A 19,883-nucleotide genomic window follows, 5' to 3' on the forward strand; every position below is an offset into this window, starting at 1 on the left:
AGAGAGTTGCTGATATGTGGGCATGAAAGAGGAGAGAGTATCTGCATCTCTCTAACAAGTGAGTTAGCAGAAAGTGGTTTCTCCCCAACATAAGTTTTGAGAGGTATCCCTTGGAGGAATTCCTTGGTATTTGGGCTAATAAGGCAAACTGTTCAAATGCTAGGGTAGCCTTATGATAGAAGATCTTGGGGTTCAGGCTTGCTGCTCTTGAGAATGTGAGAAAATAAAAACAGGCCAAGGACTTGAAGAAGAGGATAATGATTTAATTTAAGCAAAGATCAGTAATACTTAAACAGAGAAATGACTATATCCAATTTTAATGTTTTCATATGATAACACCTCTGTCTCAAATGGAATATATAATATTAGTATACAAGGGAGATAAAAGCTTGTTTGTAGCAAAATCAGTCCTGTAACTGTTAAAATATTTCAAAGTAACTCATGCTGCCTTCTCAATTGTATATTCAGTGGTCATCTTCATGTTTCTTACCTTCCTAACATACCTTACCCTATCTACCTACCCGCCTTCATCAAAATACCATAAAGCCGTGAGATACAATGCAAGAAAGAAATAAACCCCTATACCAATCCCTACGCCTATATTCTACTGCTAAATAGAAATCTTTGAGGGCTTTGCTGGATGAAGGAACTTCCTGTATGAATCTTTAAGGCTGTTTTCTAATTAGTTCAGCAATTTTCATATACATTTTCTCAGCTGCATCAAGGCCCCATACAAAATCAAGATGTCCCCAGAAAGGAAAATTCTCATGGTAATAGAGATTATTAATCCTAGAAAGTAGTTTTGTTATGTCCTTGGGATCTGCAAATTTGTCTTCTCCACCGCTCCAAACGGCAATGGGTGTGCTTATCTTCTCTATCTTGTATGCAGGAGGAGTAGACTGTAAGAAAGGGAGGACATCTGAGTGAATGCTGTTATATCAGAAGCTGTGTTTAGAAAAAGGATTCTGTGCAGAGGTTTGTTTCTCTTCTGCACTCACTACACGAGAAGAGTAGGGATCAAGTCCGCTCTCTTAATGCATATTTCCCTAGCTCCAGTCCCTACATATCATGGAACAGAATGATCTATCCTATTTCTAGACTCTTCTTCAGTTCATGGCTATGAGTTGTCCTGAACTTTGATACCTGCTTATTCTGGTCATAGATAGGGATGTGGAAAGAACAGTGTTTCTTTTTATCAGGAGAGAACTGAAGAGGTGTTCATGTGTCCCATTCTTTTTTTTTTTTTTTCTCTTTTCTGTGCTTTTCTGTGCTTGTGGCACAGTGAGAAAGAATTTTAGTTGTCTTGTGTCAAACCGAACACTCTCTCAGTCATAGCTACATCATAGCTACTTAGGGAGTAATAGCCAGTGAAGCTACTTGCTTGTTATCACAGAGCAAACTGACCAAATACAGAGCAGATCAGGAATCTTCTGAGCCCTGAGCCGAGTAACTTAATGCAAGGTTAGTCTACAGGCTGATGCATGTAAAAGCACATGCAAAATGTGCTTTGACAATAACCTCTATTATCTAAAAGCGATTCTATTATTTTTCTCATTGGCTGTCACATGGGTTTTATTTTTTTTTTTTTTTTTTTTTTTATATTTCCCAATATAAGTTTCTTAAACTTATATTGGGAATAGAACTTCATCCAATTCTTTGTATTTGCACACCACATGTGGATGGAAAATGCCTGATAAATCTTTGGAATATTTCTCTGCCTATAAAATAGCACATCACCCACCAAATAGCGTGCTCTGACATGGAAATTACCACTAGAAGTCAACAAGTCAGTTTAAATCTCAAAATACTGTCAGATAAATTGTCAGTGTTGCAGGAGTGCAGCATTTCTGCGTAACGAATTTTTGTCCATCTCCTTTTTTCCTTAGAGTATACACTAGTTTGCCACAGCATTCTTCACTATGCTGTTCTGCAGCATCCCTCCCATTTTATTTTGGGGGTAAGAACCTTCTCAAAATCAAGGCAAGAGATGCATTTCCTTTTCTCTCTCCTTTTTGTTTGTTTGCTTTTTTGGCCATGCTGGTGTTCTACTTAAAGGTGAGGGTTGGGTATTTGTTGGGAAGAGGTGCTGTCCCACACTCATCCTGTTCTAGGACATGGATGTGGTCCTTTGGGAATGGCAGGTAAATGAACATGTCACTGGACTGCATCAGTAGGGAAAGCAACAGGAACTTCTATTAGCTGTCTGCAAGGAACTGTCTGTGCCTTTTGTGCTTAGTAGTGTTAGGTTCAGGTGAAACATTATCTCCTTCTTTCTGCAGCAGTTGAAGTCATGTGTTCTTAGCTTTGTCAGGACCCAAGGAGATGTTCCCAGGAAAACCACATTGCCTTACCTGGTTGTACTTCTGCATGTTTATCCTTGAGCCGTAGTCGTAAGCCTGGAATCTGTCAGTATGGGACAGCTGCAGATATTGAACAAGGACAGATAAAATGAAAGCGTTAAGAAACAGAGCAGAGCACTGGTGGTATTTATCTTCCCTGTGGTTGAACACAAGGATCAGACTCCTCCTGGCCCTTCCTCCAGTTGCAGGCTTTCCTGGGATGCGCCATAGGATGGCATGAGTGGCTTTGTCACCTTTACCCTTGCAAACATTCCATCCTGTTCCCCAGCTGTCACCATTGGGATGGTTTGTTTTTCAAATTTGGTTGGAGTCACTTCACTTAGTTGTGACGTGGGGCTGTGTCCAGTTCTCACACTGGAAAGAGGACCTGTCTAGAACCTGTCAGGGCTATTATTAGTTGTGTGGTGTAATCAATGGTATCTCCTCACATCACACCTCACAACAACACATCATTTGTGGGTCAGTGGGATCTGATCTGCTCACAGTAATGGTGACCTTTCCAGACACACTGTTATTCCTACCAGAGTTCAGCTTCTATAGGTGGATTGCAATTAGTTTGTCACTTAGCAGTAGCCCTCTTGAATCTGTTTTGTTATAAAAAGGAATTCAATTGAGTCTGTCCTGCTGGAAAGGTGAGTGCCCTTTTAAAATTCAGACCTGATTAGTAATTTGATTAGTGAGTGGTTTTAGAGAATGAAAGGTGAGAGGCCATTATGAAGCTCTTCCTCAGTTGTTCCCACATGGGCTGAGTTGAAGGTCTGAGTAATTGAGGACGCTATAGAAATCTGCTACCTTGCTTCCATTTGCCAAATCTGGTTGCTGATGGTCTGGATGCTGGAGATTTGAACTCTTTATGTAGTGCTGGCCAAAACAGTCACAGTGCTGTGCACGTGCAGGGCTGTGCTTCTGAGCTGGCACTCTCTTGCCATGTTCTGGTTCAAACTCAGGTCTGAGAGTAGGATGCCAGCTGAAAAGGCTGTTCTCCACTTCCCATTGTCCCAGCAGAAGCCTGTGTGTGGCTGACTGGGCTCTGGGGGATGATCCAGGCTGCAGTTAACCCTCCGGGAGAGAGCTGAAACCTGGATCATATCTTTGTTCTGGCTCACCCCTGCATAGTCAGGTTTCCACTGTCTTCCTACTGCCTGCCAAGTGCCCAGGCTGTGCTTGAGTGCTCTTCTGCAGTTTTCAAGGCAAAAACAAAGCTGGAGGCAGGAAGCCACTGGAGCCCAACTGCAGAGAGGCCTGATGTGCCCTGGGGAAATCTCTTTGCCTGATACCAAAGGCTCAGTTAGGGTAATGGTGTGGGAAGCAGTGCTCCCGCAGTGGCATCTGCTTAGGGTGTTATTTGAGAAGATATGGTGGGCATTTCCCAGAACTGCTGCCTCTGGAGTTCCCCATGGCCTGTCAGCTGCATAAAAAGCTGTAGTGAGTGCTTATGTTTCAGTATGCAGTTATACCTGATGCCAATGTATTATATTCTGTACTGATGTTCCAGCTGGGTAATGTCCTACGTATACATCTATTCGACTCTGGAGAGAAAGCACAAATGTTATAAAGGCAGGGATCCAATGCTGTGACAGAATAAATCTGAGAAAGACCTTAGCAACACAATGCTGCTGTGTTATAGCCCCTATTAGTATAGAGGATGTTTTTTAAATATTAAACAAAACTGATGGTAAACTCTTAGGTGATATGACTGTACACAAGGAATGAGTATGTTGAGTTTTATCCTTATGAAAGAGACTTTCCTACATTATAGATTAGTTGCATGGAAAACTGCATGTGAGGAATAAACATGGATTGATTGTTTCCCAGTTTTTACAGTTTGCCTGATGGTTATAAGTAGAGTTCTGCTTAATCATGAGAGGAAGAAGGTTATTAATAGACTGCCCGTGTGAACATAATGAAATCACATGTGTAAGAGCTTTTTATGGGAGGACTTGTTAAATAATGAGTGTCAGAGAGCAAAAAACAGTGAGAAGAGACATGCAGAAGGTCTTCCAAAAAACGAACAAAAACCAAAACCAAACCAAACCAAAAAACTGTTTTCCTTTCTCCCTTGTGTGAATTGAATACAAGTGGCCCATTTCATCATCAACAGAGGTCCTGGCTGGAATTATTTGAAAAGTGCAACATATTTCTTTATGTTCCTGGCAACTGTATATAGACACAGGGCAGAAAAATCACTTTCCTCCAAAATTGCCTCCATTCTACAGACATTAATGTGCTCTTGGACATGCTTACCGTGTTCAGGTTTTGCGCTCTGCCGCCGGCTATAGAGTAGAGGATATTGGCACAAACTTTTTGCAGAGGTGTGCACAGCTGTATTGCAAGCCTTCTCAGTAGTTCATTCTGATGAAGAGCTCCTTTGTAACCAAGGACCAACTGAAGGGCAGAAGAGTGGGAAACTTTATCTTGTTGCAGGATTATATCATGCAGCAAATTGCCTCTCTCTCTACTCTAGTACTGTAGCCTCTTAACTAAGCTAGCTCAAACTGCTTGTCCTTCCATTGTCATTTAAAGCGAATTTTTCCCCAGAATACACCATGCATTCCTCCTGTCTCTTTGTACTTTGTACTTTGTACTTTGTACGTGTCCTGGAGGTTGCTATCCATCTGTTTACAGAGTGCAGACTTAAGTGAGATAGGCCTATTGATTTCAGTCACAGCTGTAGACTACAGGAAGACCCCCAGTGCCCTAAAACTTCTTTCAGGCAGGTGCACAAACCTGTAATTTGAGCACTGATACTTAGCAAAGAGGGGGAGTCAAGTGCAAGAGTTGAGCACTGTAGAGAGCTGTGCACTGTATTTTCACATAATTGGTACAACTTGGGAAGAAAAAGCAGATACTCCTGCATTTTCACATACAGGAGATTTCTATCATTCCCAGAATATACTTTTAAGTTGGCAAATTATGGTATGAAACAGACATAACTCTTTAAATTTCCTATATCATTTTATAGGTCAATATTTCACAAGCATAAAGCAACTGCATATCTAATGAATTTAAGTTGTGAAATATTTGTAGTTTTCTACTTGAGCTTAAGACTTAAGTTAGTAGAGTATGTACACAACTTTTCTTTATGATATTTGTGAGTGTCATTCAAAATTATTGGATTTTAACAAACAATGGTACAACATGCAAGTTTTCCTAAAGAAATTCCAAAAATTTGTTGCATCAAGATTTGTAATTTTGTTCCATGGAAGGTCTGAAGCCTACCAGCTTTATCAACAGTTTGATACCCTAAATTCAATCTTAACTCATTGCCTCCTTGAAAATCAGTCTAGACTGAGTGAGTCCAGCACAGACAGAGCAGGCATTCAGGTCTTTCAGAAGAAGGAATGACATACATTGATCACTGGCTGAGGAAGACGTGCAAATGTTACAAAGGGACTGGTAGCGTGTGTGACAGTGAGTACTGGTCCTAAAGCAAAGAACATTTTCACCCTTTGTGCCAACTCCGGATAAGTAGAAAGTGCTATAAAACCTGCAAATGCAAAAGACAGAAATCAAGTTAGTGATGAGATCTTTCACAGACCAAATACATGAAAGCATAGATGACAAACAAGAAATGAGACTATATTACCACCCTCTTTCCTTACCTAAGGAAAGTATTTGATTCTTTTTAATTCTGATTGAGATTTTATTTTTTTTTTCCCTGAGGACCTTCATTAGAGCATATCCAAAAATTCTCAGAACTGGCAAGTTTAAGCCACTTTTTGAGAGGTGATGCATCCATCCAATTTTTGGAATTCAGGTTCCCTTAAAGTTTCCCAAATTCTAATAAAATAATAATTTTTTTTACCCTGCAGTCTCTAAAAGACTATGTTTATGATGGCATACCATCATGTAATAAATATATGAAGGCTGAGACATTAAGAACACAATTTTTGACTTGTAACATGCAAACTCAGGTGAGCGTGAATACACACACATAAAGGAACAGTATGAGGAAGGAAGAAAGAAGTGAGAAACAAAAAGGGGTATATCTTATCCTGTTTTCTGAACACATCCAAATTTCTCCACTGGCAGATTTGGTGACAATTTTAGCTGATTGCCTAAAACAGATTTACCTGTGGATAAGGGCAGAGATGTCTTGGACTGGGTGATGTGCTGCCCAAAGACACACACTTAGAATGCGCTTATAAGAGGAAAGGAAAATAATATTCTAGTAAGAAAGACGCATACAACTTCCCCCAGATATCTCCTCAGTGGTTTAGAAATAGTAGTGGTGCGTTATAGTCATAGATAAACTATACCTTAAATGTCTCTTGTTAAATTATGAGACTTAGTAGTATGTAAGTTCTGCTTTTCTTCTCAAACTTTTATGGACTCTTAAACTGTTTCATATATTGTTTTTAACATTTACAACCAATCCATGAGGATTGGACGCATGCATCTTAAAATCTGAGGTTAATCAAAGCTCCTTGTTGCTGATACTTCATGAAAAGTATCTGTTTGCTGGAAGACTCTGGAAAAAGTAACAATGAATGGCTACAGAGTAATAAGAAAGGATACTTAGCAAACTGTGGTGGAGTGCACCTAGTAAATAGTAGCTTTTATGTATCAATAGCCCTTAGTTACTGAATTTAAAGCATTTCTGGATTCTGTTTTGCTTGCTTGTATCAGACAGAATAGTTAGCAGGAAAGTTTCCCATATTTTTCAAGCATCAAGTTAGAAAGTATTTCTCCCTTAAGTAACTTTTTATGAGACAGAAAGCTAGTTGACAGAGAGAGGCACACTCTGGTCAGGTAATGATGCTAACTATTTCACAGCCAGGCAATCCTAACATTACCTGCAGTTGAACCTTCTGAGTGACTAACGTAATATACATTCTTCTGTCCAGTTTTATTCATGATGAAGTACAGCTCAGCCGGGAGATCGTATTTACCTATCTCATCGAAGCTACAGGGGAGAAAAACAAAAGCTGTCAGAGGGGCAGGTTGTTTATCACAATGTGAATTGTTGAATGTCAGTTTTCCTTAGTACTGAGCTAAGTTCAAATGCACGCTTAGTCTGCATTCTTTTCTGTGAGCTGGGGAAAAAAAAGGATGCAATAGTACTGAAGGGCTGCCTAGTGCCTTTCTCTCTCTACTGAGAAGGTACCCATTCTGTTCACTAGCTGGGGCTCTTGTGGGAACAGATTTAAGTACTCTCACTAGCGGGGTAACTGCAGTGGAAATGCTGAGTCACAGCTTGAAGCATTGATTGAGCACCTGGTAGGAAGGCGAGGCCAACCTAGGGAGCACAGGTGCACGCAAAAATCCTGAGTGACCAGAAAGGGTTGGGCTAGGATCCACTCCTTCCCAGATTTTACTTCAGGGTTGGTAGTGGAGGTGAATTAATCTTATCTGGAGATTCCTGCATACCTGAGTACCTTCCAGGTCTTTTGAAGGTAAACAATTGCTTTCTTTTATTTCTGCACCTACTGCACTTACATCTATAGTAGCTTTTCATTTCCTATGATCTTGCAGCCTATGATCTTGCTGCTCTGCCATCTTATTATGCTTTCCATTGTGTTTCAGTAACAAAATACATTTCTCTTTCAGTTAATGTCTATTGCCATGGATCAGATTTCATTGCTTAACTGAGCATTATTCTCTCCTGTCTGCACTTGGAGTAATGACATCAAGTGAGAGATCTCAAGGTTACAAATGCCTCCTAGTTCTGGAAATGTTTTCCTCAGAGGAACAGGCACTACATATGTACAAAAATGGTGGGGTGCCTGTGTACTTCCATCTTTGCTTCTTTGTTTGCTGATTCCAGAAAGACCTGCCCAGATCACCTAGCCATATCATTCCTAGAAGTAGATGCATCTAGAAGGAATTGGTCTGGTGATCTTGGGTATTGTCTGTCCCATTTTAAGTCAGGTTACATGAAAATCACTAGCCTGAAGGGTATAGATCCTACATGTCAGTATTAGTTGCCCAAAGTTGTTAGTCCACTGAAGTTTGCTTTCTTTGGATAGTCCTTCTCCACAGAGTACCTGAACTGCCAGAACTCTCTCTGGCATGTTTTAAGAGTCTTGTGTTTTAAAGACCAGGTGTTTCCTCGGCTGTTTCCCAGCCAAACATCATAGCCAGCATCTGCAAGGATGAAGCCAAGACTGTTGTTGGGCAGGTTAGCAATCCAGTAAGTACAGTCTGCAAAAGTACCGTGGTGCAGCAAGACTGCTGGCTTTTGCCCTGGAAAAGAAGAGTGTTTTTACTGATTTTTATGCCATAGTAATAAATTAAAAGTACTCAAAACACAGTATGATTTTACAGAAAGTTTTTAAACTATTATTTCTTCAAGAAATTGATGAATTCTGCCCAAGCATTTTGGGGTAAGATGCCCGGAGGACTTAAGTGAAGAATACATTTAGATGGCCTGTGCCCACATTCCCCCCTCCCCTTACCCCCTCCCCTTCCCCCCAAAATCAACAATCTACAGATCCCTCAATTTCTAAAAATGAAAGATTGAAGACAAAATTACATATTGAGACAACAAAATATGAGCAGGAAACAGAGCAGCGCTGTCCTGTATTTTTGGCCTTGAATTCCAAGTACAAACTTTCATTATAGTTTTTCAGTTTTTCTTAATATTTCTGATCAACAAACAATATGTTTCTCACCAACAGGTTGTTACAGAACATTCGCCTTCTTGACAGTAGGTTAGCTGTCCTTCATGAGGCAGAGAATTTTTATATTGATGTCAAAACAGGTGGGGGTTTTTTGGTTTGGTTTGCTTTTTTTTTTTTTTTTTTTTTTTTGTGTGTGTGTGTGTGTGTTTTGTTTTGTTTGTTTGTTTAGAACATTTTCCTTAATTATGTTAAATGAAAGGTTCTTTTTAAATCTGAATTGCTTAAGAACTAATTGGAAGAATTTTTTTTCCAGACTGCCAACAGTTGTACTAAACATGAAAGTCCAAGGAAATCATGGGAGGGGAATAGGGGAGAAGTAAGAGAAATTTGAAACCTGAGTATAGGTTATGAAGAAGGGATGTGACCTACATTCTGAATTGAACTAGCTACTTTTTCTAAGATGGGAAGGTGTGGAACATGTGCAAGCATGACAGATGGGATCTTGGAGTTGGATTACAGACTTTTCTTATGTGCTATGACTGCCGCACCTGCATTTTGCATGTTCCTCCCATTGGGAATTCTGAAAACACCGAGTATGTATCCATCCTCTGTAGTAACTTCATACATTTCACTGGGGTATCCGTGATATCTGATCATTTCAGTCTGTGGGAAGCCAAGGAGAACTTGTTAATTTGCATTTGCTCTGTAGAGATGAGTGGAAACTCTCTGAAGGCTACTTCTGTTCAGGCATATGCGGCTAGCCAAGAATGTGCCAGGAAGATGAATGTGATATTGTGTTGCTGATTTATTTTCTACTATTGTATGTTATACTGGTGGTAAGGGACCCTACAAAGACTCCTGTAGGTCAGCAAAGCTCTACCTATTTCTCTCTTGGGGATGGATGGATATATGGTCGAACGATACCAAAAATGGTGAGAGCAGAAGAGCTGCCTTTGGTTGATGTGGTTGATGCTCTTCAGTACTTCATCTTTCAAATTGAAATAACAAAAGATGTGGTTGTCTGGACAGAAGCACATAATTACGCTTGGTGCGTTCCTGACATACCACGCTACTGTTTAGGTTTTGGCTAGCTAGTGATTACTGTGGCAGTGGTACCTGTACAATCAAAGTTACAACAATGGTGAGATGATAAACATCGCTTGTGCTGCAAATAAGACTGTTTCTGGACTCTAGAGCTTGGTTAAATGTGTTAAATATGCTGTACTGTATTAGGACTGTCCCAGGAGTAGTGTTTTCTGTCCATCCCAATGTTTTCCACTCCTTTTCTGAATGCATCTTTGTACTTTTGGAGCTTAGGGATGATGATGTTAGACTGGTGAAGCCAGCCTGTTTTGAAGGGCAAACAAGCTGAGCAACATAGATATAGGGGTGTTCTGTAACAGTAGTGTAAGGACCATTGCTACTAAGGGACTGTGGCAAAAATTAAATATTACAGGTCTTGTAAAAAGTTGCCTCAAAAATTTGCTTCACATCTGCTTAGGGGAGTAGTGGTCTGATATCTGACTCTGTATGGGACAAAGCAGAACTATACTGGGTGACTAAGCTGCTTGCCTAAGTGGAGTACTGCACTTGGTTGCCCTTGGGTCACACCTGGTCCCCATCAACAATGCCAGAATTGTGTTTCAGCAAGGCTTTTTCCTAGAGCATGGCTGTGTGGAGACAGAGGAAGACAGGCAGGCATAGGAAGTTTCACACGAATGTGCGCAAGAACTTCTTTACGGCGAGGGTGATGGAGCACTGGAACAGGCTGCCCAGGGGGGTTGTGGAGTCTCCTTCTCTGGAGATATTCAAGTCTTGCCTGTACGCCTACCTGTGTGACCTGGTGTAGGGAACCTGCTTTGGCAGGGGGGTTGGTCTCAATGATCTCTAGAGGTCCTTTCCAAGCCCTACAATTCTGTGATTCTGTGTTAGCACTTGGCTTTGTTTAGCATGTAGTGCATTACAAAGCTTGAAAGCTTATATCTCCTTAGACCCACACATTCTAAAATGAAAACAGGTTTGAGTGTGGTTGCTGGGGAGAGGAACATGAGAAGTCAGATTTCCCTAAGCTCAGGTGCTGTCTCCAAAAGGGAAACTGTCTCAGCTCCCACAGCAAATACAATATAGATCATCATGTTGTGCTGATGGTACCTTTCTAGAGAGTAAACATGCAGTAGTGTTGGTATAAGACCGTGCCAAAGGATGTCTTTGGTCCATAATGAGTCCTTTCCTGCTAAAATATTGTTAGGTAAGCCATGTAGGGTGGAGCTCTTATTACAAAATATCACCTATTTTTACAGTCTTGCCAGTTCTGGTGAGTCAGAGCAAGGGGGCTTGAATTACTTAGCTTTGTGAGAATCTACTTGTTGAAGGAGGGGTTCAGCCTCCTGTGCTACTACACTGAGCAAACAAATTGTTACAGAAGAGAAGGACTTCCATCAAGACTAGAAACAAATCTCTGCCTCTACTTCTCTCTAGCAGCTCAGTTTGTTTGGATTGGACATCAAGTTTTCTCTTAGGAAGGTATTCCGTACCTTCCTAAGAGCTGGAAGGATCTTTGTCTTGGCAGTATCCCACTCTTTTCCCTCCTTGTGCTTTAGCTGAAAACATCAAGATGTGTTGAGAGAGGTGACTGTGCAAGCAAAAGTCACAGTCATAACCCACATGTTCATTATGTGTCTGTTAGGGTTCACACTAAATGCAGGCAGAGAAGTCCTATTGTTCAGGCTGAAATTGTGCATTGTGCGAGCTATTCACAGTTACAGCTGCTGATGCTAAAATTCAGTGGCCTGGATCTCCAAGCTCTCCAGAAGCTTCTGGGGAGTTGCTGGGCCTTTGAGCCGAGAGCGGGAGCTGGAACGTTCTATTCCAGTGTGATTTGTGTGCATTGCACCACAACATCTGTCCCCGCTGCATTCAGGGCTGGCGCTCACTGCAGTCCTGAATCTAATGCAGTGGCTTTGGGAAAGGCAGGTTGGGAAAATGTGCAACAGGAGCAGGCCTGTTTTTAAGCCTCCTCACGTGACCTGTTCGAGATGGTACAGTGGGGTAGTGGTGTTGTGAAAGACATGTTAAGAAGGTATGCAGAGAAAATGAGAAAACTTACAACGTTCATGAGGTCTTCAGGGTTGCGTTGCTTCCTGTGCAGCCCTTCCTGTGATTTCAGAGCATGGAGTGCTGTGAATCCTGCTGAAAAGGCAACGGCTTGGGAACACAGCAGCACAAGGAGACACCACATGTTGGGTCTGTGTGAAAGAACAGATGCAGTATGCTTGCTTTAGGAAGAGAGAACTGCAGAATTTTGCAGGAAGCCCTGAGTCTCTCTAGGGTTGTCTTGGGTGTGCTTCCTAAGGGGCTCGCAGAAATACATACCTGCATAAGGTGGGACTGTCTACAGTTAATGTCATGTAACAGGGGAAGGAATTAGTCAAGGGCTTCAGGAGGATGTGGAACAGGACTAGAGGAATGTTACTGCTGAACAACAGTGCCAATTTATGCCATGAGTTTCTTCCTTTCTTTCACATATAGTCCTACTTACTGTAAATGTGCATCTTAACCACCTGAAGATTAAGATTGTGCCTTCCCTTGTATTTTTGTTAGGGGAGGATTGATGTGAGGAAGCCTTTTTGCTGAACAGAAATTGCAGACTGGAATCTACCTCGTTAGTGCCTGGCTGTGTGGAACACAAGCAAAATCAGCTGTTACATGCTGGTTTTAGCCATAGCTGCCTTTGTAATCAGCATTGAGGAACCAGAACAGAGGCTGTGAAAACGATGTACTATCTGATGTTAGTGGAGAAGACTTTCAAGATTTGGAGAGCTAGGAACGGATAACTAAGAAATCTATTCTCACTCAACTTCTTCATGAGGAAGTGAGTTTTCAGTTCTCTTAGTTTTTTTTTAATTAAATTTTTTATACTCCTTGAGTCACTAGAACAATTAAGTAAATAGGAAATACACTCAATTTTAAGACTGCCATGCAGATTTACTCTGGTGTGCTTACTTTGCAGTTGCCAAAGTGTCACATTTTTCTTTGACCGATCTACTTTTTTTTTTTTTTTTTTTTGCCATTCTACAGACTAACTACTTTATAAAGGAAAATTATTGTCCTTTTCAGGCATACTTTTTCCTATCGACTGTATTGTCATCTGGCTTAGCTGGTATGCTTTAAGGCACTTAAACATTAATGCTTTCTAAATCAGATAAAGTGCACCAATTAGTGCGTGCCAAAACTTGGAGTTGCCTCATTAATTTCAGAGGTGAAGTTTTGACTGTGTGAGCTTTGAACTACTTTCTATTCTTTCTATGTTATAAGGCACTGAAAAAGGGAAATATTTAACTGAGGCAAAAAGGGATTAACAGAAATACTTCATTAAAAAAATAGTGAAGAAGTAAACTACTAGAAAGACATCAAGAAAGCCATTCAGAACTTCTGAAGGTTTTTGTTATTTCATGAAAGTAAGTTTTAAAGTTTCTAGAAATTTATCAGCGTAATCTTGAGGGTAATTTTTTTTTTCCACACATAGCAGTAAGTGGGACTAAAAGCCACCCAATCCATTAACATGGCTAGCAGATATATGAATATCCTGGTTAATTTATGAAGAAAAGTTAAATGCATTTGAAACAGTGAAAGCAAATGGTCATTTCATGTCTGGTTTTTCAACATTGACATTTTCAGTCAACCATAATGACAGTTTTGAGAGGAAAACATCAGCAGAGCGAGATGAAAATGTCAGTTACTCCCTTCTTTCCACTAGCTGGTCAACGTCTTCTTCTCAAATTTAGCAAATATGCCCTTTGATGAATAGCAACAGGTTTACAGATCAGAAGGCGCAGAGTGCTCTCACAATAAACTGAATGAAAGAAAATTACACATTTTATGGAGGCAGACAAGAAAGAGACTGCAAACCTATATGTAGAAGCAACTTACCTCTACTTTGACTGCTTCACTTAAATCCTCTGCTGCAGGTCCTCGTCTGTGTCTGCTAGCAGACTGATTCACTGGTGGTAAGCTACGCCAATAAAAGGAAATCAAAATTCATTTAAGAGCAGCAGTAGGGTGTTGTGTGCTCCCTGTGTGTATAGGCAAGCATTCTTAAGTGCTGATTTGGCAGTACTTATGATAAACAGCACCTTTGTATGACATTCTGAAAGACCTAATTGCACCATGGACCAGGAGAGGTTAAGAGGCACCTAACCCATGGTTAAGATGTTTAGCAGGGACCTGGGGGTTCGTGTTCCCTGAAGATGTGACAGACTCTGTACTACTGCCTGTCTTGGGGAGTGTTCATATTATTCTGGAATGAAGATGAATACAGCTGTTCTCAAAACTTCCTGGCTAAGAATATCATCTCTGCTATTGTGATTTGTGAAGAGGGTGCTGTGGTCATTGGTTCAACACCTGTCACTTGCTTTCTGAACTGCACTTAACTGGTCTCTTGAGGACAGGTTTATTTTGTTTTTTGTTACATAATCTTAGAATGAAAAGACAGATGATTTAGAATGTGTGTATTTAGCACTAAACATGTATTTCTAAACTCATAGATCAGTGAATAGCACAGTACACTTTGTCAAAGGCAGTATGCTAGCAGGACTTCTTGTTTATTCCAAGTCACTTCTATAAATTCTGTGTAAACTTTCCTACCTGATGAATAAATTATAGTTAGCCCAGGGGCTCAGTCCTCACTGAAACTGGCCACCTGACAATAGCCAGGACAGTGTTTGTCCTTAAGCAGCTAGAAGACAAAGTCAAATTCTCCTGCGTGAGCACCAGTCCCTTCAGTGAATTCACTGCTAAATAGTTCAGAACTTGTGTTTTGTCATGGTGGGATTTTAGAAGAACACCACATGAAAGTGATTCTTGTACAGCGATTTCACTGGAATGCGGATGCTGTTAATGTGCTGTTCCATGTATGAAAAATAGAGTGAAGCAAGTCTTTGGTAGTGATCAACCTAATACCTAGCAGTAATGACAGAGATCATTCTGCTTTTTAAAGTAGTAAGTAGTCTGTGGAATTGACAAAAAAAAAAAAAAAAAGTGATTAATCAGTGAAAAATGTCACAGCATGTCTACTCTGATATCCTTGCTCAGTATGAGATAGCAGACCTTGCTCTGCTGTAGTTTGAGGTAATGCAATACTGTATTTTTAATTCAGTCTGGAATAATTTACAGTATTTTATCTAGTTCCTTCTCACACAAGCAGATAAGATGTACAGAATTTACATGATTTATGATATTGTTAGGTATTAAGGATCAAGTGATCAAGCGAAAGATAGACAAAGCCAGATGTTGTCTCTTATCTTTCGTTCAGAAAAGAGAGGGTGACATGGAAAAGTGACAATGAAAGTAATGCTTATAAAAAGAGCATAGGAAGCACAAAACCTGAGAGACATACAGTCATTTTCTTGAACATGTTGTGATGCTTTCCTTACACAGAGAATGCATACAGCTGAGATAGTTAGTATTCTTCCTTGAAAACACTGGAGCAAAACCTTGAGGGCCTGGTGGGTCTGACTTGCTGCTAGACATAGCATGAACTGCTTATATATGTCTTAACCCCCAGTGCCTAATTCTGTGCCTCTAAACTCATCCCTGGTGGTCTGCAGGCTTGGAGGTGGAGGACAAGAAGAATATACACCTTGCAAAGAACTGCTGGAAACATGAAACAAACAGGACTTTCCTTTTCCATGGTGTGTCAGCACACTGAAGATGTGCAATGAGACCAGGAGGCAGCATGCAAGGTGATATCTGGCAGAGGACAGACTGGACTTGAAGCAGCTGTGTGTTGTACGGATGGTGCTGGGCCCTCTTGTGAGGAGCAAGGCTGGGCTGCCCTGCCAGTGCTGGGGCAAACAGTGGACAACACTGTCTGGTACCGGGACTGTGTTGTGTGATGTGGAAAAATAGATGTTTGGGATTGATTCTAGAGGATGGGAGTTAAGCTCCTGCTCCCAAAACCTAATTTTTTGATCAAACTAGTAAGAGTTAAATATGTCATGTCAATGTTTATCATTTAAAACTGCCTACTACTCAGGTTAAAGAAGACATTACAAATTCTGGCAAAAATGTGGTGGCTGTAAGTGAGGATTTACTTTTCTCAGGCATTCATTCTGGGAAAGAACAAGCAAGTACTTTGAAATAGAAATGTAAGTGTTCATCTAAGGAGATGGTCTGTGTATATTCTTCCTTCTTACTATGAGCTCTATTCCTCTTCCTGAGTATTTTTGTTGTTCTTTCAAGTTTTCTTCCTACGTTTTCCAGATGATTATCTGTTTGAACAGGTGTGTATGGGAAAGGAGTTACTTGTTTATCAGATACATGACTTTGATGAGGCATCGCCCATTCAATATGCTACTTGACTAATTTAGATTAAGAAATACCCTATAGGATAAGACTGATGCTGCAAATGCAAATGCTTGTATATCTACAGGCTTGTGCAAATAGAAAGCTCCACTCATTTTTCAAGAGCTGTTATGTTTCAAATTTTGCAATACTGCTAGAGAACTGGTTATGGAGATGGTAGCTTGGGCAGACCTGAATCAACTTTTCTGAATTGCTCTTAGGATTCATTATTCATAAGAGAAAGACTGAAATTCAGCAGCTCTGGCTCTTGTATTCTGTCCTTAGGATACATTGTACTGTTTTGTACTGTTTGCTGATGCTGTGGAGATTTTCAAATGGACAACAGTTTTGACTTTCAGGAAACACTTCGGGTGTTGTGAAATTCTTTCAAGAAGTACACAGACTGAATAGCTCCCAGTTTGCCCATGAACTGAATCCTGTTATCTTTTGGAGAAAAATGACTTATTCATCAACTACAAAAAACAAAACCTGTAATAATCAGGGTTCAAAGATTCATTTGTAAGCACAATCAACTACTAAAGATGTATCTGAAGCAGAAGTCAACCAGTGAATACATACATTTGTGCAAATCTCATTTGTACTAATCTTGTTTGTCATCTAATTGGGCTGCTTATCTATTTTCCAGGTAAAAATTCTGACCACAATAGTCACTTTTCTGATTTACAAATGTCGGAGATGTGATGCTGAATTAAATGGTAACCTACATGATCTGGTGAAAGGTGATGCCAGAAGCTGTCTCTGTGCTCTTTTGTAGGTGTTTGTGTTTGTTTTTTTTTTTCTTATATAAAAAAAAACTTTTGTTGTGGGTTAGCTCTGGTCAACTAATTCTCACACAGCCACTTGCTCATTCCTCACAGTGGGACTGAGAAGAGAATCAGAAAGGTAAGAACACAGAAACTCAATATAAACATCCCACAAAATGAGTTCCTTCGCTGCTTCCCATTGACAGGCAGGTGTTTTCCTGGAAATTGTTAAACAAGCTCCATCATGTGTAGGTTTTATGTGAGAAGATGAAAGCTGTAACTCTAAGAGTCTTGTGCCCTCCGTGCCACCTCCTTTTCTTCAGCTGTTATTTCTGGATATGGTCTTATATCATGTGGAATATCCCTTTGGTCAGCTGGGGGTCATCTGTCTTGACTACATCCCCTCACAACCTCTTGTGCATTCCCAGACCACATACAAGTAAGGCAACATGAGGAAAAAAAAGGATATGAAGTTTTATTAGCACTGCCAAACAAGAGCTAAAGTATCGGTGTGTTGTCAACATTGTTTTCTTCACAAGCACAAAATACAGCACCATAAGTAGACTATACCCTAGCCAAAATCCACCTTTGCTATTGTGGATTTGTATAGTGGTGTTAGCAGAGGATTAAGAACCCTATAAAGTTATTATAGAGAACAGCTGAATGATCTGAGGCTTCATTGAATGAGTTGTAGTTTATAAATTCCAACCACTTAGCTAGTAGATGGCATTTATTTGGGAGAATGCCCATTCCTTAAGGTTTGGACATGATGAAATACTGCCATTCGCTTCTAAAATGTTGCATACTCTTCTGTGTCTCTGCACCATGCTGGAAGATCAATATATTAGGAGGATTGTAGTGAGATTTATCACAGGCATATGTAGTATAAGTTTCAGTTACAATCCAATCTAATTTTCTTGTGGTAAACAGCCATTGAAAGGCTTGGAACTGGTGTCAGCAAACTAATGCTTGTCAGTGAAACTATTCTACTTTAACTAGAGAAAGATTGAGTGTAAGCAGTTCTATGTAGGTTGCTCCAAAAGTAATGTCTCTGATTTATTTCCATTTAAACTACAACAGATACAAATAGTATAATAACTATTTGAGCAACTAAACATTGTTTTTTCAATATAATCATCACTATTAAATATGCATTTTCACCAGTAATGAGCAAGTGTCTGCTTGCCACGCTTGTAAAAATTTGCACCAGTAGAGGTGTGACCCACTGTTTCACAGCTCCTACGACAGCATAGTTGCTAAGAAAATGTAGCCCACGCAAACCATCTTTCATCTGCCTAGAAGTTTAGTAGTCAAGAAGTGCCAATCTGGAATACACGGTGGGTGTGTTTTGACAGTCCATCCAGGATTGGCAGTGTGTTCCATGAACTTAGGACTGGTGTGGGACCTGGTGGTGTTGTGTTGCAAGAAAGGCTGTTTCGTTTTCTGGTCACACATGGGAATTTCAAACATTCAGCTTAGTCAGCATCGTAGTGTATCAGTCAGGGTTGGTCATTTGTTTGGCTTCCAGGAAATCCAGAAGGATCTCCCCTTTCCTATCTGAAAAGACAGCACACATTGTTTTACCCACTGAAGGCTGCATCTTGAACTTCTTCCATGGGGAATTCATATGCTGCCACTCCATGGACTGCTGTTTTGACTCCAGCTCATAAAGATAACACCGCGTCTTGCCACTAGTAATGGTACCGTCCAGGAAATCGTCACCGTTTGCCTCATTGGTGCTATAGATCCTGGCAAACTTGCATATAGAGTTCTTTCTGTTGTGTGTAAGCATTTCTGGGACCTGTCTTGAGCAAACTTTGTGATATTCCAGTACTGCTGCCATCATTTCCAATGCACTGCAGCCAATACTCGCTCTGTACGCACTTCATGGGCTGTTATCCAGAGACATTTGTGCAGATGAGCTGATCAGGAAGCTCTTGGTTTCATGGTGAAACAGCTCTGCAGGCTGTCTGGAACATGATTTGTCTTTCATATCACTGTTACCACTAATGAAATGTGCCACCCACCGCCTTGCTGTGCTCGCATCCACTGTTCAATCTCCATAAAAATTCAACCAGTATTCGTGGATCTTTTCCACATGGAGGAATTCAGGGATGCACCTTTGGTTCATATGCAATTCCATGTCAGACACTGTTTTATCATCCTGCCCCTCTGCTGCTATTTGTCGCCAGCAACAACATGGAATGTTGGTGGGAAGATTGTGTTTCTACTGCTGTGTCACAAATATGTACGCTTGTTTTTATGCGCCAACAGAATAAAATAGGAGGTGCTGCTTTCAAATCAGCATTTGTATTTGTCTCCCAGCTTCAATGAAGAAGAAATATGAAAATTGTTTGGTAAGAAGTTTTCAGATGTAATGCACAGGACTTGAAGTCAAAAGGGGCAGTTGCATGCACCTGTTTTAAAGCTCTTTTTTTTTTTTTTTTTTTTTTTTTTTTTTAATATGCTTGAAAGAGAAGAGAAGTAATGAGTACAAACTAAAAAGAGAAAGAGATTATGGAGTGTTTATAGATATTTAAAATACACATATCTTCCTCAGGCTGGCTGAGTGTACTACAGATATACAGTCATCTTACCCTCAGAACCTTGAAAACTTAAATGGAATGGAAGCTTTAGGAATAGGTTAGTGAGGGAGGGTGCAGGGTGAGGAAGGTATTTTTGGCTTATCTCAGTTTCTCACTACTCTGGTCTGTTTGTAGTAGGCAATAAATTATATTGATCTCCCTCTGTTGAGTCTGTTTTATGTTTTGCCCATGATGGCAATTGGAGAGTGGTCTTCCTGTCCTTGTCTCAAGCCTTGAGCCTTTTTCCACCATATTTTCTCCCTCTTTCCT

General features: G+C 40.4%; 1 protein-coding gene across 1 annotated transcript in view; it reads right to left on the reverse strand.

Annotated features, from left to right (window-relative positions):
- Window positions 1-242: 242 nt before the first annotated feature.
- The window catches only part of LOC128077823 (lysosomal acid lipase/cholesteryl ester hydrolase-like), a 44,895-nt gene continuing 25,254 nt past the window's right edge, over window positions 243-19,883 (reverse strand). Inside the window, exon 10 of the mRNA XM_052677382.1 lies at window positions 243-899. Coding sequence (XP_052533342.1) covers window positions 666-899 — 234 coding nt within the window. The 3' untranslated portion in view covers window positions 243-665. The remainder of the gene's footprint in view (window positions 900-19,883) is intronic.

The sequence above is a fragment of the Tympanuchus pallidicinctus genome, unplaced genomic scaffold (assembly GCF_026119805.1).
Source record: "Tympanuchus pallidicinctus isolate F22 unplaced genomic scaffold, pur_lepc_1.0 scaffold16, whole genome shotgun sequence".
Lineage (NCBI taxonomy): Eukaryota > Metazoa > Chordata > Aves > Galliformes > Phasianidae > Tympanuchus > Tympanuchus pallidicinctus.